Source organism: Natator depressus, chromosome 7 (genome assembly GCF_965152275.1).
Source record: "Natator depressus isolate rNatDep1 chromosome 7, rNatDep2.hap1, whole genome shotgun sequence".
Classification (NCBI taxonomy): Eukaryota; Metazoa; Chordata; order Testudines; family Cheloniidae; genus Natator; species Natator depressus.
The window spans coordinates 17953298-17975683 of record NC_134240.1 but is presented as its reverse complement, the minus strand read 5'-3'; the positions used below and the strand labels follow the sequence as shown (position 1 = coordinate 17975683).

Sequence of the window (22386 nt, the reverse complement as noted above, 5' to 3'; positions counted from 1 at the left end):
GTGTCAGGCGCTCTTCCTACTACAATAGTTATGCCAGGCTCAGGCTTTGGACGGGGGTGGTGGTGTCTGGCGGGATTTCCGAGCGTTTGGGACGACTATAGTGGAGCCTGGTGATGGATTCATGGGAGGGCCAGCGGTGGGATCCCAGCAGACGTCCCTGTGGATGCAAGGGGAGCGTCCCGTTGCCCCTGCTGACCCCTGTGGTTTAAACTGGCTGTGTCTCTGTGAGAGGGAGGCTGAGGCGCTGTAGCGAAGAAGGAATCCCCCTTCTCCCTCAATCGCCGGCCCCACCCTGGTCGGGCCCCGCCACAGCCCTGCCAGGGGAGCTGAGCGCAGCCGCAGCACGAACTACATCTCCCAGCAACCTCCGGGGCGGGGGGCCGGAAGTCTGCTCGCGGGCGCGCCGGTTGCTGTGCCGGGAGCCGAGCGCGGGTGATTTGGGGCCGGCGGCGGGCGGGTCCGGAGCGGGCCCTGCCTGTGGCGGGCACCATGGCGCTGGCCGAGCCGCGCTGGCCGGAGAACCTCTCCCTGCTGAAAGTAAGTGGGAGGGAGGCTCCTCGGGGCTTCAGTCCCGGCGCTGCGCTGGGGGAGCTCGCTGGAGCCGCGGATCCCAGCTGTGTGGGCTGGGACCGAGCCCCTGAACTCCCCCCTCCTCCCCCCCCCCGACGACGGGGGGTAGTGGGACAGTGAGAGCGGGGGGAGGCCTGGGGCCCGCCCAGTGAGAGCGGGGGGGCAGGGCCTGGGGGAAAGGCACTCGGGGGGGCGCCCGTTGATGCTTATTGGGGGTGGTAATAGACTTATGGTCCAAAGAGCCTTATAAGTCAGAGTGGAGCCCTTAAAATCCTTAAGGGAGAGAGTGGTTCTCCAGAGCTGGCCAAGTGTCAGGGCTGGCATTTTGATTCATGGGGGGCTCCCAAGAGTGACCTTGGGGATACCTGAAGTATCAGAGGATTGTAGCTGGCCTTAGAGTGGAATTTACCGTTCCCACCCCCCAAAAACTTTTAGGTGGCAGAGAAGGCCCTTTGCTTTCAACAAGACCCATGTCCCTATTTTTCCAAGGGAGGGAGCTGTGGGGAGAGTTTGTCAGGAGGAATATCAGATAAGATTGAATTACTAGTAAAGCTCCCATTTGGGAAGGGTCTTCTGCAAGCACTGCCTTTCCCTTCCCCCTTTTCACCCTTGAGCTCTAGCAGGAGTGCCAAAGATTAAATATACACACTGGAACTGATTTTGGAAGCTGTTCTATGTTCAGTTTGTTTATTGAATTTGTGTTCAGCAAGCCGAATAGCTATGTGACCATTTGCATTTGTGTTTACATTTAGTGTAACAGTTCTTGATGTAAAGCAACTGTTAAACTCATCCCCAAGAGATGTGAGGGATTTTTGGTTTTCATCTATGGGGTTTAGGAAACTGCTGGACAAGAATTTCTGAGATTGACAGCATGTAGATATTTCTTATATCATACATATAGTCAGACGAAGAGCTCTTGAAGGGTGTCTTCAAATGACATTAACTTTATTTTTTCCATTTCAGGCAGTGGATGATTTGTTGCGTTGTGGGATATGCTTTGATTACTTCGATATTGCAATGATCATACCACAGTGTTCACATACCTGTAAGTATAGGAGTGTTTTTATGGATCTGTGTATGTATCCCTTACTAGTGCCTGACTCTCATTCCATCCTGTCATCTCTTCTATTAGATCTTAGGGTATGTCTATACAGCAGTGTAAGCCCAGGCTCGAGCCTAACCCCCTCTTGCATCCACACACGAATTGCGTTAACCTAGGGTTTGAACCTACAGTCTCAGGACCCTGCAGGGCTGGAGGGTCCAGGCCCGTGTTAAGCTGACACCTAGATAATGGCATAGAGAGTACACTTATAAAGTTTGTGGCTAATAGCAAGCTTTGAAGGGGTTGCAAGAGCTTTGAAGGATAGGATTAAAATTCAAAATGATCTGGACAAGCTGGAGAAATGGTCTGAAGAAAATAGGATGAAATTCAATAAGGACAAATGCAAAGTTCTCCACTTAGGAAGGAACTATCAATTGGACACATACAAAGTGGGAAATGACTGCCTAGGAAGGAGTATTGTGGAAAGGGATTTGGGGGTCATAGTGGATCACAAGCTAAATGTGAGTCAACAGAATAATACTGTTGCAAAAAAAGCAAACATCATTTTGGGATGTATTAGCAGGAGGGTTGTAAGCAAGACACAAGTAGTAATTCTTCCGCTCTACTTCGTGCTGATTAGGCCTCAACTGTGTATTGTGTCCAGTTCTGGGCACCGCATTTTAGGAAAGATGTGTACAAATTGGAGAAAGTCCAGAGATGAGCAACAAAAATGATAACAGTCTAGAAAAATGATCTATGAGGGAAGATTGGAAAAAAATAATTGCATTAGTTTAGTCTGGAGAGGAGAAACTGTGGGGTGATATAACAGTTTTCAAGTACATAATAGGTTGTTAAAAGGAGGAGGGAGGTAAATTGTTGTCTTTAACCTTTGAGGATAGGACAAGAAGCAATGGGCTTAAATTGCAGCAAGGGCGGTTTAGGTTGGACATTAGGAAAAACTTCCTAACTGTCAGGGTGGTTAAGCACTGGAATAAATTGCCTATAGAGGTTGTGGAATCTCTGTCATTGGAGATTTTTAAGGGTCAATTAGACAAACACCCGTCAGGAATGGTCTAGAAGATAATACGTAGTCCTACTTTGAGTGTAGGGGGCTGGACTAGAAGACCTCTTGAGGTCCCTTCCAGTCCTATGATTCTAGGATCTGAGCCTTGTCACGTTCCTGTTTACATGTGGCCCCGGTTTTACTTGGGTCCCAGAAGTCCTCTGGATGTATCCCAGAGTTCATTGGGGCAACTTCCTTAGTCTTCTCTATGTGGACAGTCTGTGATGCAGTCTATTGGACTGTATTGCAAATGGAAGCCACACTTCCCTTTGCAAAGGGCAGCAGCTCAGATAAGCTTTAACCTGTTGTTTCCTGAACGCTGGTCTGCAAGCACACTATCAGAGAGCCTGCAGGGTTTTTAGGGGAGACTGATCAGAAGAAGCTTTTCGCAAAGAGAGCTGGTCAGCCAGATTTTAGTGCACGCTGCCCAGGTGCCCCTGCACACGCAGCCTCAGGGAGGGCAGGAGAGGCCAGAGAGCAGAGTGTGGACCAAGTGGCTGCCCTGCAGGAAGAGGGAGCATCAGAGCTCCTGGCTCAGCTAGACTGGAGGAAGGGATGACCCCACAACACTGTGGCCACACCTCCTTCTTGCAGGGCAGCTGCTTGGTCCCTGCTCTACTCTCTGATCCACTCCTGCCCTCCCTGGGGCTGTGTGGGCAGGGGCATCTGGGCAGCGCACACTGTCAGGGCGGCAAGTGGTAGAAGTCTGTAAATCTGCTTTATATTCATGGCTGCAGATATCTGTGGACCATGTTTGCGGATCTGATGCGGATAAAGATTTTCTATCTGCGCAGGGCTCTAGCGAGGGGAGCCAGCCCCAAAACCTCCTCATAGCCTCCTGTGGCAGTGACTCTGGCTACTCCTCAGAGCTTGCCCAGAGCAGAGAGCAAAGCTGACAGGTGAGAGGTGGCTCCCAGCTGCCAGGATGTTGGGGGTTATCTTTCCCCTGGCTGTACTGATCCAGGACCTCTGCAACTCTGCCTCCATTCAGGGCAGCCTCTTTGTCCCACTCTGCCCTTTGTCCCTTGCTTCTGGGGCTCCCCTGCCCTTCCTGGGGCTGCGTGTGCAGAGATGCCTGGGCAGCATGCACTGTGAGGGCAGTGAATGGGAGCTAGTCCCAAAACTTCACCACATGCTGCCGGGGACCCCTTATCCCTGCCTCCAGCAGTATAGCAGGGATAACGGATTCCCAGGGTGTGTGCACTGGAGTATGCTGCACCCCAAGACCTGGGGATGCACTTCACTGCTTCACAGCTTGCAGCAGCCACGCTGTGTGTGGTGTGTGGTTTTTCTTCTGAAACCTACACTTTGTCAACCTTCAAAACAGACAACAATAAATAAATAACCAAACAAACAAAAACACCTTCATTGAACATCCTATTTTAAAAATTAAGAATCACAAAGTTTCATTTTAATAGTTTCTCAGCCCTGGACAGGGATGTCCTAATTATCCTCAGAACAGGTGCACATGGGGATTTTTCTGCCAGTGTGACTCAGCCTAGAGGTGGAGAGCTCCATTCTCAAACTAGATGGTAGTTCAGTATAAAGCTTTCTCAAACTACCTACCAAAGGAGCTCATTGTGCAGTTTGTGTTACTGAAGGGACTCAGGTGCCCATAAGGAGCACCATCAGAGTTAGGAAACAGGGTGGGCAGTAGAGCTTTCTCACTTTGCAACACGTTCGTAGGGCTAGAGCATCAATGCTGGTTTGTGGGGGAGGAGAGGCACTAGGCACTCTGGGACAGGGTTACTTTGACTCAGGTCTGTGCACTGCAGTGTGGACGCCAGAGTTATAGGTTCGAGCACGGGTCAGAAAATCCTTAACCTAGGGTTAAAATGCAGTATAAACGTGCAAGCCCAGTGTTCTCTGACACAGTTTAGCGGACTTGAGTCCCACTAACCCTGGGCTTACATTGCTGATTAGACATGTCCTTAGTGTTTGTGTGCATATAGGTGAACCTTTTTACTTCTTTTGCTTTTTACGACAAGCTTATGCCTACTGTCCTGTGACTAACATTCTAGGTTAGTAAAGGTCATATAAAAGACTTGGACTCAGCGATTACAATGAGCAGTTACAGAACTTGATTCTGTAGCCATGCTCTGTACAGGAGTTCTATTCACTTGAATTAACAGGAGTTCTACATGTGGAGTGACTGCAGAATCGGGCCCTGTGTGAGTGAACCCCTTGTGTGGTACATCAACAGATGGAGGCTAAAGTTATGCAGATTCCTTTCCTACCACCCCTCTTTGGCCTTATAGAATTTATTGCCTAGAGCTGTATTAAATTTTCCATGCATCTCTCCACTCTGTCCCAGGGCATACAGGGACAACAGTAGCATAACTTAGGTTGACTTACAGCTTTAGTGTAGACTAGCCCTTAGGAAGGTATATTGCAGAAGCAGTTTGACGTAGGTGTGCTTGTGACTGTTGGAGACAGAGAGGTGCAGGAAATTTAATTGGAATGATAAGAAAGTGCATGCTAAAATTATCTTTAATAATTGTTTGTTATTGCTTGATGTGTTCTTCCAGCTGTTATTAGACAGCTGAATGCCCAAAGCAATCTGTGAATAACTTGGGATGCAGAGTGTGATGCTTCTGACAGACTTTTCCTTAAAAATAGAGTTGTTCCAAGAGGAAATGCAATTATAATATTATTGGAAAGTTTAATCAACTCTACTTAGGTGTATTGAAAGCCATATCCATGAGTTAAAACTAGGACAGAACATTTACTTGAAGTAGACTAGTAGGGAATAAAAACCTATCAGCAGAGAACTTAATCAAATCTATTAATTTACAGAACAGTAACACAGAGCACTCATATGCTTATGGAGCTTTACATTCTCAAAGCACTTAAAAACACTCCTGTGAGGGAAGTCTTATCTCCATTTTACTGAATGGAGAAATTGAGGCAGAGAAGCGAAGTGCCTTGCCCATATCCACTCACTGAGTCATTGTCAGAACTGGGATTGGAACTTAGGAATTCTTAGGCCCTTCTTACTCCGTTAGTCCGAAGAAGCCCCTCTGGAAGGCTCAATTGTGCAAGATGCTGAGCATCCTCAACTCCCATTGAAGTAAACTTTCAACTTTGGTTGAGGGCACTAAGCACATTGCAGGATCAAGCCCTTACCCCTTTAATCATTTCTTAGCAGGAGGATAAAAATAATGGCTAATTGAAGGCTCTCTTAAGTTAATGGGAGTTACTGAATTGACTTCAGCGAGCTTTGGACAAGGTCCTAAAAGATAGGAGCATGCAACCTGTGTTAAATCTTCCCCATGATTTTACTCCATATACTGGATGGGAGTTGAATTTTGTGGTTCTAGGAAGTGTAGTTATTTCAAACTTGAAGGTTAGCTCAGTAAACCTTGCTATTTTAACAATAGTAGTTGATGTTGCTTTGGGGTATATTTGCTAAATATTTTTTTTTTTTAAATGGACACACAGACTGAGATCAAATGCTGAAATATGTTGGTAAAGGTTCCATTAAAATAGAATAGTATTCTTTATTGAATGTTTCTGTTTTTATGTATGACTATAATTACTTTAGTTCACATTTTGCTAGGTTTTTTTTAAAAAAATAATATAGTTACTCAACAATGTGTGCTCATCTTAGCTTAGTACACTCTGATTATATGGTATGTAACTTGTTTTTTTCAGATTGTTCCCTTTGTATACGAAAATTTCTGTCTTACAAAACTCAGTGTCCAACATGTTGTGTGGTAAGTATTTTTGTTTTGTTTTTCTTTTTTTTTATATATTGTTTTGGGCAAATCTTCAGTATTAAGACCTTTTCATCTTTGGGTCTAATCAAATATGTCATTTTAAGATATACAGAACTGCTTCTTATAGTGTTCACCTCTGCTGGTATTTTCAAACGTGAGGTCCTCAAGTTGAGCACCTAAAATCCATATCTAGGCAGCTACCATAAATAAGTGTCATGATTTTTTTCAGAGGTGCTGAATATTAATTGAAGTAATTTCAATCTTTGGCACCTAAATAAGTGGTCTAATACAGATTTAGGCACTCGTAGGAACCTGAATTCCCCAAAGGGACAATTAGTTTTCATCAACCTTTGATCATTCCATGGTGCACATTACTGGTCTTTTAAAGAGACACTGTCAGGTTGAATTTGATTCAGAATTTAGGATTAGTAAAAATAAGCTTTTATAGAAACTATAGCCAATAGAAATGGCTTTTGATTGATTCTTCCCTCCCCCCCCTCCCATATTTTAAATTGAGGAGTACATGTTATTTGGGGGTGGCTGGTGATGGAATGTTTAGATACAAAAATCACTTCTGAGTATACTCAGTGAGAGCATTTTCTAACATTTACAGTTCTGATTAAGTAAGTCCTGTCGATGCTGCTGCAACACTTTGCATAGTGGAGATTAAGTGTACTCCTATGTGTCTATTGTGTAGAATACGTAGTTTAATATATTTGCTACTCATATTGTAAAATGTGTTCCATACAACACATCAGATATGTAGTGTAGCTCTTCTGGGGTGGGAGATGGCAGTATACTATACAGCAGAGGGGTGATTGATGTTGGCCATGGATACTGGAGTAAATCCCTTCTCTTCTGAAAAACGCTGTGAGGACCAGCAATACCCCTGCAGTACAGGCAGGACTGACTTATTAAGATATTATCTGAAAGACTTTCACTTAATAAAGTGCATGGAAGACCATTCATCTTTGGCTTTAAGCCAGTTGGGTTTTACTGGATGTTTTTAAATGGTAGGCTGCTTAAACACAACAAACAATGTTTCAAAAGTACTGGCAAAATATAGGTGATTTTCAGTGCATATTCCTAAAGCATAAGTCTGTTCAGGGCCAGAATTCAGAAAGGTCTATTTGTAATATATTACCAGTTTTTTGACGTTTAAAAAAGTGCAGACTTCTCGGTATATATTTCTGGACTGCACAGTTTATATCCATCCTTCTACCTTCTTAAAAATTGATATGAGTAAGAGCAAAGGAAGCTCTGGAATGGTAACACAGGAGAAAAATTAAAATAGAGAGGAAGGTTCTTTTAAAAGAATATGTATGCAGAAAACTACCCAATAATCTGTATCTTTTATTCCACCATTATTCAGACTATGACATTGTCCTTTGTTTACTCCTTCTTGCTTAATGTTTGCATCTCATTCTTAGGAGCCTACTTTTGTCTTCCAAAATGATTGGAGCTAGGGTACAATAAAGCATTGTTGGAAACTAGTGTTAATGGGGTTGGTCTTAAAACAAAGTATTGTTTTTATCTATACTTCTGGATATTACCTAACATTTTCAAGACTCACTTATTTCAGGGTCTTAAATGGTTTTCAGTAGACGATATTTGTACTTCATTTTTATGGAACTTTTTTGACATAACAGTTTTGAGGGGTAATGGTTTTATGGATGGTGTCTGAAACACACATCTGAGAAGTAAATTATGTTTGCTTGAACACTGTCTGTTTACTTCTGTTCTTTTGTAGGCAGTCACGGAACCTGACCTGAAAAATAACCGGATATTAGATGAGCTGGTAAAAAACTTTAATTCTGCAAGGTACAACAGAATTTTACAAATATTATGCATGTTTCCATGGTTAGAAATATAGATATCACTTGACTCCTTTAGTTCAGATTGCACGCCATAGTGTGTGTGGTTTGAGTTAGAAACCCAAGCCCATGTGTCATTATGCAACCAAAGAGAATAAACTACTGAAAATTTTCACATCCGTGTCTCATATAGTAGAGGAATTGGTTAATGGGTGTATGTGGGCAGATGCAAGTTTAATTTGTAAACTAAATGCCACAAGGATGGACTAATCTTAGGAAAAAAGGGCCTGATTGTAAAGTGCATTTTGCATACTTAATTATAGATGAAGTCAATGGAATCTTATATGGGCAGAAGATGTCTCTAATGGTTTATTACAGGTTTTTATAAGGAACCCATCATTGTGATAGCTGTGCACATAATCTGGTTTAAAAAAAAAAAAAAGTCGGGAGGAAGGGGTGTTTAGCTCTTCCATTTTTACAAATTATGTAGCTTCATTCTGTTCAGCCAAATAGACCAGCTTTGTCATTCTGACTTGAGGCAGATGACCATTTTGAGAACTTGTTCGCCGTTTATGAAGAAATACTGGAAAAAATCACACTCCTGGGCTGTGTGATAATCTTTGTGAAAGATACTAGGTGCTGGAATGTGTTTACATTGTAGTGCACCAATACAAATAAATTAATATGAATAGAGATACATTTACTTCTACCTTTTTGTACCTGTATTCTTTGCACTTCTATTGCCTGATCCAGTGTCTACTGAAGTGTATGGGAGCCTTTGCATGGATTTCAGTAGGCTTTGGACCTGGCCCTTCGTACTTTGTAGTGGTGCCCTCTATACAAGTAAGTAAGATAGTTGGTAGCAGTGTTACAGCTGCTTTTATGGTGCTTCAGAGATGTTTGTAATTAATTTTATACTCAAGTTTACTCTGACCTCCCTCCTACTCAGGTTTGCTTGAAGCCGATAGCAGTACTGTAATTACTGGAAGTCGGAACTGATAATTGTATCCTCCACGTATTGCGATGGACAATAACAAATTGAGTGTTGGGTATGCCTGGAATTTCTGTTAAATAGTGAGACCTGCAAACAGACATACTCTGTAGCATGTACTATACTAGAAAAGCTCCTCTGTTTATGTAAATGAATGGTCTTTAGCTGAAAATGACTGGAAGAAAGTCATAACTGCAGTAGAAATACTAAAATAGATATGTTGTGTGCTAGAGTTACAGTATAAAGTTTGTTAGTGTGATTCTAAAATGATAATTATCTATAAAATTGTAAACATGACACAAGCCTATGAAAATCTGAGAATGAAGTCCATTTTCCTATTGGATGCTGTACTAGTCTTTAACTACTAAGGTAAGTTCAGTGGAATAAACAGAATACTATTTCAGATTCTTTTGGAAACGTTAATAAATGAGTTAATCCTTTTCAATTGCATTATAAATCATGAACCTCAGGCTTTTTCTAACAGCTAGTGATCTGCTAAATGAAAGAGGAGAAAGCCAAAGCCATAAAAAACCGTGCAATACTGAGATTCCTTACAACCAGCCATTAACAAAGAAAATGTAATAGAGAACCTGGCAGTGAGGCAGAGCAGGTTCTGGAAAATTTCCTGTAACTCACTAGTCCTGCTGCTGTTGCCAGCCAGTGTAGTGTGCCACCTTGGAAGGCCTTTAAGCTCCTGTTGCTACTGATTTCCCATAAGACCCTTCAGAGTCATAAACTCATGTTAGGAGCCAGCGTACAGGGACAAAGGGAAAAGCGGTGTCAGAGTGCACAAGGTACTTCCTCTGTGAAAGAGATGTTGCCAAATTCATTTTAGGGTTATAGTGACTATTGTTTTATTAAAAGGTGCTGATGAAAGTTGGACAACTTCTTTGCTAGTTGTGAGAATGAACTGTGTTAGCATTGATCTGCTTGTCTTCCAATTCCTAAATGTAATTTCTTTAGTGGGTGATTCATGCTTATTTGCCTGAATGGTTCCACTGAACTTCTGACCTCCCTGTACAGCGTAAACTGTTCTTTTAAATACATTACTAACTCATATATAGGAGGCATTAAGCCTCTTGTTACTTTTTTTACCTCAACAAAACAGGTTAACTTTATTAATAGGCTAATATACATATGCCCATTTCCTTCTAAGATCAGGGCATACTTTTTAGCCATGGATTTAAAAAAAAAAACAAAAAAAACCAAAAACCCCAAAAACTGGTCTGGGTGAAAATTTTTTTTTATTTTTAACTGAGCTCACACTATAATTTTGTAAAAGAAAAAGGGAGTTAAATCATGTAATTTCAATCCGGCTTCAGATTTTTGATTTAAAAGGGCTCATAGAAAAGTACTAGTTTTGTGTAGAAATTAAAAAAAAAGAAAAAAAATCCCCAAATTTCCCATGAAAATTTTTCTTTTTTATGACCCACTGAAAACCTTTTTTTCCCCCAAAATCAGAAAATATTTTTGGTTTCAAGGTTTTCATAGGAAACAAAATAGAAAATTTCAACAATAATGAACATTTTCAGCAAAATTTTCTTTTTGGTTGAAAAAATGTTTTGACAAAAATATTTTGACAGTTCTGATGATTATTTACTCAGAAGATAATTCTCACTTGAACTTAAGGGGCAGAAGAAATGTAAAGTTGTCCAAGGAGCCTAAAATCTGAATTTTTCTAGTTAGTTAATAGATTTGCAGGAATATTGTGCCTTCACTTGGATGTTGTCGTCTTCCTTATTTCCTGCTTTGCTCTTGGTTCGCCTTAGGGATTTATTTTGTAGCCCTGAATAGTGGGAACAGCGAAAGAAGCACAAGTTGGTGTAGAAATTTACCACAGTGTCGGTGCATTTGGCTGTGTGAGATTTCTTGTGCTAACAAAAGGGAAATGGAGAGACTGATTAAAGAAGTAAGATAGTGAGTGATTGTTTTTGTTCTTTGCTCCTCTTTTTAATTATGCTTCGTTATGGGAAGCAAACGTGGCTATAGGCCATTGTGTTTTTTTTTTAAAGCTGACCCTCTGCTTGAAAGTTAATGAGGAGTTTGACTTCATAAATGATGGCAGGATATGTTGTTCATTTCGTGTGTCTGTCTTGCGAAAGGTCCATGGATGCAATTAAGTTTAATTGAATTTTTTAAAAAAGATTTTAAATTGAACAATTCCAATATTTTAGCTTGCACTTTCTCTCTAGTGACAAATGGATTTTTTTTTATTAGGATTTAATATTTCAGGGAACAAGCAGTGCTGACTTGGATCCATTATTATATTGAATCTTAAACCTTAATTTCTTTTGACTGCTTTGATGAATCAATATAAATCTTACAGTTCACAGTGGTTTAATAGTCTTCCCCCTTGTGACTTGAAATTTCTCAACATAGAGCTGGATCAATAGACCTAAAACAATAGTGTCCTCCACTAACCTGGGAAGCATGTAAAACAGCCTTGAAAAAAATGTTTCACAGAGGGGAAAGGAGTACTTGTAGTGCATCAATACTATTCCTTACTGACCTTTGTGGTTACTGTGAATTCCCAAAATCACTTTCTAATATGAATATTTTTCTGTGATGACTGTCAGGTTGCAGGAAGTGTCTTGAGGCATAGAATAGAATATGCATCATAAAATATTTTAAATTGGAAACTGGTGAAATTGGAAAGGTGACCTCAAATGCATTGCATTAGTGCAATTACTGAATTTTGAGCCAATGTTATATTTGGAAGATTATGTAAGGGCTTGTCTACATGGTGCATTAGTCCACGCCAGAGAGATTCTAGTGTGAAACAGGATTATACCCGTGTGCACTAGAGAACTTTAAGGTGTGCCAGCAGGGTCTACGTGGGCCAATTAGTGTCATATTGGTGCACAGTAGAATTTCCACCCCTTCAGTGCAGATTAATGCACTGTGTAGACAAGCCTTCGGTAATACCTCTGTTTGCAAGTCTCTGCAGTGTAATTGCATCAGATTCATTAAAGGGAAAAGTGTATTGTTTCCATTTTCCCAATTTTAATGAATAATTAGTGCTCTGTCTTCTTTCTATTGTGTGTGCACAGAAGGACAGCTATAGTTGACTATTCCTAAGCTCTTTTCTAAAACCCGTTTTGAGACTCTTGTAATTTTCCAATTCACCTTTTTAAGCTGAAGTTTTCCAGCGTTATTTATTTATTTTATTTTTGAAAGTATGTGCAGAAGTATTTAGCTGTTTACTGAATACAAGAAGTGTGAGGGTGGGAAAATATGCCAGGCCCATTTTGTACTCACTCGTGTGGTGCTAAGACTTCCTGGGATATATCCCATGATTTGTAGAGCCTCAGGAAGCTGAATGCTCTATGAATTCTTCCTAGTGAATTATGGGAGAACTTGTCTGTCTTTTCTGGGCACACAGAGTAGAAGGGGGTATCGTAGAAAGGTATTGGAGGACTAGCAGCACTGAGGTGATTGCGTTTATACTACAGAGTGGCCATGTTAGCAGCTGACAAGTTGTGCTCACTCGAGTTCTAGCCTATGCCCCTGTGTGGGCCAGCCAATTCAAGCGAAAAGCACCACAGTAATGAATTAAGGGGTTTTGTGTGTGGATGGGGCTGAATTAAGGGTAACACTGGACTTATAACTCAAGTTAACGTGGCAATGAAGACAAGCCCTTACTGTGTTTCGGGCTAGACAGTGGCTAAAAGGAGAGTAGCCTTCCTTCGTGGAAATACAATTGCTAGAAAGCAGAGGAACATCTGGTCTGAGATACACTGCAATAACTACTGGTAATTGATTTTGGACACCTAATGAGTGTTTGGAGGCAATAGGGAAACAAAGAGGGGTGAGGGTGTTTCCCCAAACACCTCCATGTGGGGGTAGACTGCTGAAGGAGCCGAAGTGCTATGATCAGGCCATAGAAAAGCCTAGCTGGAGAGAGCTTTTTGTGTAGAGATGATGATGATGGGCTGTAATGGCTTGGTGAAAGATGCAGTGTTCTTACTGTGTAGAACTGTGATTGTTTCTCTCACCCCCATGTTTAGTAAGCGGAAAGGATAGTTATTCACCCTTGATGTGTGGAAAGGGATGTGCATATAGCTGTAAGGGGCTGGGGACTGATTGGCTCTGTCCTGATGTATAAAGAGCAGTGTCGTTAAGCTGTGCACATGTTTAGTGCTAGCTGTGGACAGGGCAGTTCATCAAAAAGGAAAGAAAATGGGAGCCTTGGAGGCCTTCTGAATGAGGTATGAGAACCATATGGCAAATTTCAGAGTAGCAACCGTGTTAGTCTGTATCCGCAAAAAGAACAGGAGGACTTATGCATATGGCAAAGCAATTGTGGCTCCTCAGGGCAGTGGTGTTCTTAAGCCAAAAATCTGTTTTTTAGCAGGGAGTCTTGCTTAATTATAATGTGGTGTTCTTGTGTATGATACTTGCCAAAAAAAAGCTCTCAGCTGATGTTTGCAAGAACAGAAACCACCTCATTTGCTTCAAGACTACCAGTCTCCTCTATGTTGCTCTCAGACATGCAAGAGAATGAACACATCACTGGGATACACAGTTTACATTTACATATACATATTTTTGAGACTGGGCTTACAATTCTGTAAGTAATCTCTTAATCAGCTGTATGTGATCCTGAAATCACATGCAGGAGCTGGGAGACTGCTTGTGAGGTTACTGCAGTTGCAAAAACAAAAGTGTCTGCAGTAGTTAGTCATTTATAGCCTGACATGGCAGTTCCTTTGCAGCCAAAGGTGACTCCAGTAGGAATATTGCCTGCATGTGGACTGTGCGCATCCAGGTCTTATGGCCCCATTTTGTAATACACAGGGCTGGTTTCTGTCCTGCAGTGGCTTGTGCAAGACACTTTCCCTTTTCTATTCCTCCCTCCTGTCCTCTCAGAAAACCTCTCTCAAGTGCCTGACTTTCAAAAGTGCCAAGCACCTGCAGCTTATATTGATTTCAGTTAGAGCCCAGGTGCTCAGCATTTTTAGGCCTTAAATAAATAAATATTTTGTGTGCCACAAAATGGCAATATTTCTCTTAAACGAGCCTTTATGAAAGAAAAATGCTAACGTTGCAAGCACATTTTGATCAATGCTGAGTAAAAGCATATGCTCCAAGGTCAAAAGTGTGCATGGGCATGGAAAGGAATAACCAAAATAATTTTAAACAGTCTTAGGCCCTGATCCTGCAAATTATGTTTGCGATTATCTTCAAGCCCATGTGTGTTTGCAGGATGGGGAACCTAATAAGGATGATGTGGACCTCTGAATGTTTGTGAACTGCCCACTGTGTGTAGTGACTCCTGCCCCACCAGGTGGATGTAGAGGGCTCTGAATTGGTATAGTTCCACAGCACAGGTGTATGGGAAGGATTCTGAGGGCTTGTCTTCATTAGCACACTATATCTGGTGAAGACGCGCTATGTTGATGGGAGAGTGCGCTCCTGTCAACATAATTACTCCATCTCAGCGAGAGGCGGAAGCTATGTCAGCAGGAGAGCGTCTCCACTGACATAGAGCGGTGTAGACCACTTTAAGTCAGTGTAACTTACGTCACACAGGGGGGTGGTTTTTCACGCTTCTGAGAGGCATAAGTTACACTGACTTAAGCAGTAGTGTAGACAAGCCCTAAGAAGCTGCTTTGGGTGGGGGGGTCTTTTTGGGGACTGCATCCCATAGAACTGTGTTCCACATGATCTCCCTGCAACTGACTGGAGGAGAGAGAGTTTTGGGGGGAGGGGCAGGCTACATGCCAATTCACTGGACATTTTTTGGAGCAAGGGAGTGCCCCCCTTTGGGGGCAGTTGCAGCCCTGAGGCTATTGTTGTAGCTGAAAAACAGCCTTTCCCCAGCCTTCTTGGATTTCACCAGCTCACAGCCTGGTTATTTGGGCCATGCTCTGACAACATTTACCACTCTTTGAATGGGGCATGAAAGTGAATTGTGGATCTTGGAGGGTAGAATGGACTGCTGTTGATGCTGCCCATATGTGTTAACAGTGCTGAGCTGCATCACTGGCAGTAAGAACAATGGTTTCCAAACTAATCAGAAATATAAACTTGGGCTGATGTGGTTAAAAAAAGCTCATCTGCCAGAGTTTGTCTTCACTACAACATTTAGCTCAAGTTAGTACTGTAAAGTTACTTCACTTGAGCTCATCTAGGTGTATATGCCAATTTACAGACAAAAGAGAAATTCACTGCCCTAAAGAATTTACAATCTAAATTAGACATAACACAGGATGATGGCAATAAACAAAGAGTAGGAGGGATGCAGATGTGAGGGTTAAAACAGTGAAAGGTTGTGAGATGTTGATTATTTACAGATCTTGTTGGCTCCTCTTTATACCTTTAAAACTAAAGAGCATACACATTCTCAAACTAAGGTTTCCCAGTTATGAGGCTGTAACCTTTCAGATAGGATAATATGCTGCTGTGTTAAAATTTTGAAACATCTCATAGATAATTTAGCTGAAGGTATAAGTCATTCTTAATCTATAGTTATATACACTTTGCATTATGTTTGCAGTTCCAAATGTGCAATCTTACTGCATCAAACCACTACTTACCACTTGAATACATTTCTAGGTGAAATTTACAAATCTGGGTGTGACAGAAAGTGAGTTATATGGTAGCCTTGTCTCTGGCCTTTCTGCCTTCTGGATATGGAGGGACAAACGGAACTGCAGTATAATCCTAGTTGTCAAAACCACTTAGAGCGATAATTGTCAGAACCACTAGGGATAATTTGAAGTTGGGATAACTGGGATTCAATAGATGGGAAGAGAAGGTGTTGGCAGTTAATAATACAGCTTCAAGTAGTGTTGGTTCAGGTAAATGGGGCTATATTGTATTTACAACCAAACATACTAGTGACTTTTCATTAGATTTTGGCATTGTGTTGGGGAAGTTTGGTTTATCAGACACACAATATAGCCACTAGATGTCACCACACAGCTAAATGTAGCTGTGGTATGTTGTCAAAAACCATTCGACTCAGAAAATCCCATTGTGTGACTTTTTTGTCTCCTTTCTCGAATTTAGTAATAGTATTTTGATTCTCCCACAAAATAAAAAGCAGACTGACCTGATCCGTTTGTGTTTTGGTAGATGAGTTAAAATACAGTAGTCACATTATGGATGTCTGAATTGTGAAGGTGTTAAAGTTCTTTCTATTGTGTGTAGTCCAAAGTTTGGTTACTGATGTCTTCAGAAAGTCTGTTTTCAGTCTTGATTATCTAACTCAACATGAGTGAGAATATACTTGATTGTTGTTCACAGTTCAGTTTGGGTAATTGATTCTGAGAGAGAGAATCTTGCAAGTTAATTTTGAAGGATACATTTTTTTATCCCATATGATTTGTGGAGTGGTGTTAGTCAGTAGAGCAAAAGAGTTTGTACACGCTTCTTTTTCTGTCTTCCTTAAGAAAATATGTGGTTCTCTTAGGCAGGTTTTATAGTTAACATAGAATGATTAACCCATTTTATTTATAGAGAAACTAGGTTTTTGTATTTACTTTTTAGAAGCCCCGCCTCAATCGTTGTCCCTGGCATTGATGCCTACTTTATACCAGAACATATTTTTAGTATGAGAACTGGAGTTACAAAAACTGCATACAGGATAGTTGTCTGTACATTAGTATCTCTTTTATTTATATTTATGTAGGATCATGGAGCTATTGTTCTAGCCACTGTACACTGAGATGCAAGATGATTCCTTCCCAGAAGAGTTTATAATGTTACTAAGATGACACACTACAAGCTGTAGGCAGGTATAATGATCTTTCCCTGGAAAGATATTTTACTCTTTTCCTAATATCAGTCTAAAGTTTGGTGAGTAGGTAAGCTGATCAGAAGAATGAATTTAATTCAGAATCTGTCAACCATGGACTGGTCCCTCTCCAAGCTTAAAGAAATATAATTCTGTCCCAATTATTTTTTTAAATAGTAAACCACATTGTTTTATTGAGGGAATGTGACATCTATAACATGAGCTGAATACATGAGACCATAAGCTGAAAAGATGAGAGAGGTAGATTCAGCTCTGTCGTGTAAGAAAACCGAGTTATGGGCCACTAGGTAATCTTTTAGATATTTCACCAATAAGAACATATTAGAAGTTTTTTATCATCAGCAATAACATGTGACAGCTGATGTGTTACAAAGCCAAATGATTATCTTTTCTGATCTGTTTTATGTTATCAGAACTGCGCATAGTTCAGTTTGCTGCAGTGGAGGGAATGGTACCTGCTTGATTTCTGTATAAAAGAACCATTTGAAAAGACTGTTTGCTGACTGTGAATACCTGATTTTGAAGATATGTGCATTTTATGTGACAGTAAGACAAACACCTTGCCCTGACCACATTCTCTCTCTCTCCCTGTTCTGCTCATCCCCTCCCCCAAAATTATGCCATTGGCAAGACACACTGATGCAACCCTTGTTAGAAGTGAATTGTGCCTAAATATTTATGAATAATAGGTGTTTAATTTTTTTGCATCTTTGATGTAGGATGCAGCAGTCCACCATGTGACAAATCTTCTAAAATTTCATCATATTAATCTTAATTTGAAGATTACTGTACAGTGATCTGCACTTGTGTCATAAATATAAAGGGAAGGCTAACCACCTTTAAATCCCTCCTGGCCAGAGGCAAAACCCTTTCACCTGTAAAGGGTTAAGAAGCTAAGATAACCTCGCTGGCACCTGACCAAAATGACCAATGAGGAGACAAGATACTTTCAAAGCTGGAGGGGAGGGTGGGGGGGACAAATAGTCCTCTCTGTCTGTGTGATGCATTTGCCAGGACCAGAGCAGGAATGCAGGTCAGAACTCCTGTAAAGAGTTAGTAAGCAATCTAGTTAGATATGCATTAGATTCTGTTTTGTTTAAATGGCTGATAAAATAAGTTGTGCTGAATGGAATGTATATTCCTGTTTTTGTATCTTTTTGTAAGTTAAGGTTTTGCCTAGAGGGATTCTCTCTGTTTTCAATCTGATTACCCTGTAAGGTATTTACCATCCTGATTTTACAGAGATAATTCTTTTACTTTTTTCTTTAATTAAAATTCTTCTTTTAAGAACCGGATTGCTTTTTCATTGTTCTTAAGATCCAAGGGTTTGGGTCTGTGTTCACATGTACAAATTGGTGAGGATTTTTATCAAGCGTTCCCCAGGAAAGGGGTGTAGGGCTTGGGGGGATTTTTGGGGGAAAGACGTTTCCAAGTGGGCTCTTTTCCTGTTCTTTGTGTAACACTTTGTTGGTAGCAGCTTTTAACCTAAGCTGGTAAGAATAAGCTTAGGGGGTCTTTCATGCAGGTCCCCACATCTGTACCCTAGAGTTCAGAGTGGGGAAGGAACCTTGACAACTTGTCTTGTCCTGTTCTCCCATATATGAATTATAATGTTCTTTTGTTGATGGTTAAGGCTTTAAATGGATATACTGTCTCATAGTTTTCTGATCTTTTAGGATGAAATTAACCCCCCATGTAAGCTTCTAACAGGGAGCATAAGTGAGTCATAAAGACACTCTGCATGAGATGAATTTCACTCTTTATGTTCTGAACCAGCTAGCTCTTATTTTTCCTGAATTTAGTCCTGTGACAACAGTAGCTAGAGTTTTCTGTAATTGCACGTCTGACATGGAATAACAACCCTTTCACCAATAGAAACTTACAGTCCACCTCTGTTTTGAGAGCAGACATCAAAGCATTTGTTGTTGCTGCCACACTTAATTGCTCTTGACTCTCTCTTGTTTGTGCAGTAGAAGTTCCCTTTGCCATGCTACTATTATAAATATCAATTTGCAAGTGTAAGGTTGATTTTTGTAATGCAGAAAAATCAGGATAAGAGCTCTGGGTTCTCTGTGTGTGTCTTAAATAGCTGTTGCAATTATGCCAATGGTACATGGGCTAAGAGGCTCAGTGTGAGTGGTAATTGTGGTCCTTCCATTAATTTAAGAGCCATTAACTAGTATTATTGCAGATTCACCTAGTGGCAGAAGTCTGGATTAAAAAAACCAACCAACCAAAAGATCTTGTGCAGTTGCTGTGTCTGAATGCAACAAAACAACTAATAAAAATAGTCTCACTAGTTGGCCTAGTATAAGAATGTCTTGAATTGGACATTGTTACTTGTTCTTGCTTTAATGGGATCTTTCTGTTGAGTGGACAGTGATAATCTTTAACAAGGAGGAGTAATCCTCGGGTAATGCAGAGGATGAATACAGAGAAAAGACTACACTAGTACAAATGGTGTAATGACATTGTTTTTGAGAAGGTCCCTGACAGTTTCTTGAATTACTGATTCGGAATGCCAGTAGTCATAGGCTTATATCTGTAGTTTGAAAATACTAATCCTGCAATTTCAAGTAAGGATTAAAAAAATACCTTATACTTCTGTTCCCTTCTGTTTAAAGGATTGGAACAATTGTATGCTGTTTACTTTGATATAATGTAACATATTGCCAGTCAGTTTGATACATTTAAAAATGTAACGTACTTGCTTTCCTCTTGTTGTTGTTGCAAAAAACCCAAACCAAACCAAACAATCTTTTTCCTTCCAGACTTACCATTTTCTCTTTATTTTTATTAATAGATTATGGTGCATCTGTGTTGTCTCTAGTGACATTCTTCTTCTTTTATCCTATACTTTCTTTCATACCTCATATTCTCTACCTATTCCATTATATTTTATTTCTCCTTTTCTATGCCACCCAGAAAATCTGTTGCATTCACACTTTTTTCTAACTTAGCCAGTCACCACATGCCTTGAGCTTGGGAATGTTGCCAATGCCTAAATCTTCTAGCCGTCTACAGTAGATGAAGGATGGAAACCCATTTTTCAGAGACAACATTCCATTGGGAAGCCAACAGTTCCTCTCCCCCACGCAGGTGTTGGAGAAGAGGAGGATTTTGGGATTCTTACCAGGATGTTGCTCCTGGACTCTGCAGTGGGTGGTAGGGGAGGGGTTGTTCCCTCTTATTTTTCCCATCTATGTGCAGAAGGAATTTCGTTATGAGCACCAATATGGAGGTGATCTGTGGTGGGGGTGGGGCTGAAGGGTTCGAAGTGTGTGTTTGGGAGGGGGGGGCCTCAGGGCTGGGGCAGAGTGTTAGGGGCTGGGGGATGAGGGCTCTGGCTTGGGGTGCAGGCTGCCTTGGGGCTGCGGCGGGGAGAGAGGACTCCCCCCAGCTCTCTTTCCCCACAGCTCCGGGGCTGGGGCCGGGGGAGAGGTGCCTCGCCCTGCCGCAGCAGCCCCGCATGCCCCAATCTCCCTCATCACCACCCCCCACCTCACCCCACTGTCCAAGTACCACCTCATCCCACTGTCCTCTTCCAGGCCCACCTGTGGCCACTCCCCTGAATGCAGTGTGCACACCTGCGTGGCTCTGCTAATTAAGTGTGCTGCCCTTTGTGGCCTCCTGCGTGGCCACACAGGCACGCACCTTACAGGGAACGTAGGTGCAGAGCTTAATGTTTTGCATCAGTCTTCAGCTATGAGGCAGATGATAAATTAGAAGCACTCCCAAGCCATTCTCCTTCTGGAAAAGAATGATCATTCCGTGTCTCTTCACGTCCATATTCCCACCTCCTAACTTCTTGGCAACCAAGAAGGTAAGAGGGTGTGGGTGTAGGTGTAGGGCAGAGGTGATCAAACTACGGCCCGCTGGACCGTCCTGCTCGGCCCCTAAGCTCCTGGCCCAGGAGGCTTGCCCCTGGCCCCTCCCCCGTTGTTTCCCCTCCCCCGTAGTTATGCCGCTGCGAATTCCTGCCACTCTGAGCGGCATGGTAAAGGGGGGGCGGCGGCAGCGCGCGTGCGGCAGTGGGGACGTTGGGTAGGAGGTCCAGGGAGCGGGGGCGGTTAGGGGCAGTGGGTCCAGGGAGGCAGTTGGGGCAGGGGGTGGTTGGATGGGGTGGAGGTTCTGGGGCAGTCAGGGGTCGGGGAACAGGGTGGGTTGGATAGGGCGTGGGAGTCCTGGGGGGCCTGTCAGGGGCGGGGATGTGGATAGGTCTGGGCAGTTAGGGGAGTGGGAGCAGGGGGGGTTGGATGGGGGTTTTGGGGGGGGCCCCGGAGGGGCAGTCAGGGGTTGGGGAACAGGTGGGGGGTTCTGAGGGGGGGCAGTCAAGGGGTGGGAAGTGGGAGGGGGCAAATAGGGGGCAGGGGCCAGGCTGTTTTGGGGGCACAGCCTTCCCTACCCGGCCCTCCATACAGTTTCGCATCTCGATGTGGCCCTCGGGCCAAAAAGTTTGCCCACCCCTGGTGTAGGGGGTTAGGTATGTGTCTGCACTACACCTTGTCTTCCTTCAGTTGCAAAATATATACTTGTGTCCACTACTCTGTATTTCTTTAGCCTCAGCTGATGAGTTATTGTCTACAAGTAGCACCAGTGCCTGCCTCTGCTACTATTCAAAGCTTTCCGAATCTTGAACAGAATGAAATTGACCTGATTCCTGTTAGTTTCACTGTTGCCTTTAGGGGGTAATTTTTATATTGCCTCTCTCTAAGAAGTGCAGCACAAAAACAAGCAGCTCTGAGATGGTGGTAGGGGCCAGTGAGACCCTTGATATAACGTAAAACAGCCCTGTGGATTACCGCAGCCTGTTCGCAATTTCCTATGCTCAGAGTGCCACCCAGAATTCCAGCAGTGCTATGTGTTGTAGACACACTCCTAACATGTCCCTCAACCCCCTGTGTTGGGGCTTGAAGTGCGGTGGCCTCATTGGGCAATATAAGCTGCCTTGTGCAGACCTGTGCTAGGAAGAAGTTTCCCAAGGCCAACTCTGGAGCTGTAATGGACATTTTAGGTTTCTTCAGCAGCTTGAAAGGCCTAGACCAGCAAGGAGAGTCTTTCCCAGGGTTCTTTAACAGTTTTCACTTAAGCCTTTTCATTGTGTTTTAGCTGCCACAGGGAGTTCTGAGCTGCCACAGAGGCACTAGCTCTGTCTGTAGATTTAGGAAGGTAGCACTGTGGTTACACTTGATTAATGTTTAGTAAGTTCTTTGCTGGAAGAGATAGACACTTCTTATTTGTAATGAATTCTTTGATTCTTCAGAATCCTTGAATGCTTCCTATTTTACGTGAGGAGGTGCATTTCTCAAGCTGTGCCTTGTTAACAGGCAGGTGAATGACAAAGAATTGGAACTAGAGCTTAGGAAGCTTGCCCTATTCTCTTCACTCCCTGTTTTTTTCCCCAAAGAAGGGTAGAGTGAAGCCT

General features: G+C 42.3%; 1 protein-coding gene across 3 annotated transcripts in view; it reads left to right on the top strand.

Annotated features, from left to right (window-relative positions):
- Window positions 1-406: 406 nt before the first annotated feature.
- Window positions 407-22386, top strand: part of RAD18 (RAD18 E3 ubiquitin protein ligase) — a 123825-nt gene continuing 101845 nt past the window's right edge. For all 3 annotated transcript variants that reach the window (XM_074957556.1, XM_074957555.1, XM_074957554.1), the window contains exons 1-4: window positions 407-537; window positions 1534-1615; window positions 6330-6391; window positions 8145-8215. In XM_074957556.1, coding sequence (XP_074813657.1) covers window positions 490-537; window positions 1534-1615; window positions 6330-6391; window positions 8145-8215 — 263 coding nt within the window. In that variant the 5' untranslated portion in view covers window positions 407-489. The remainder of the gene's footprint in view (window positions 538-1533; window positions 1616-6329; window positions 6392-8144; window positions 8216-22386) is intronic.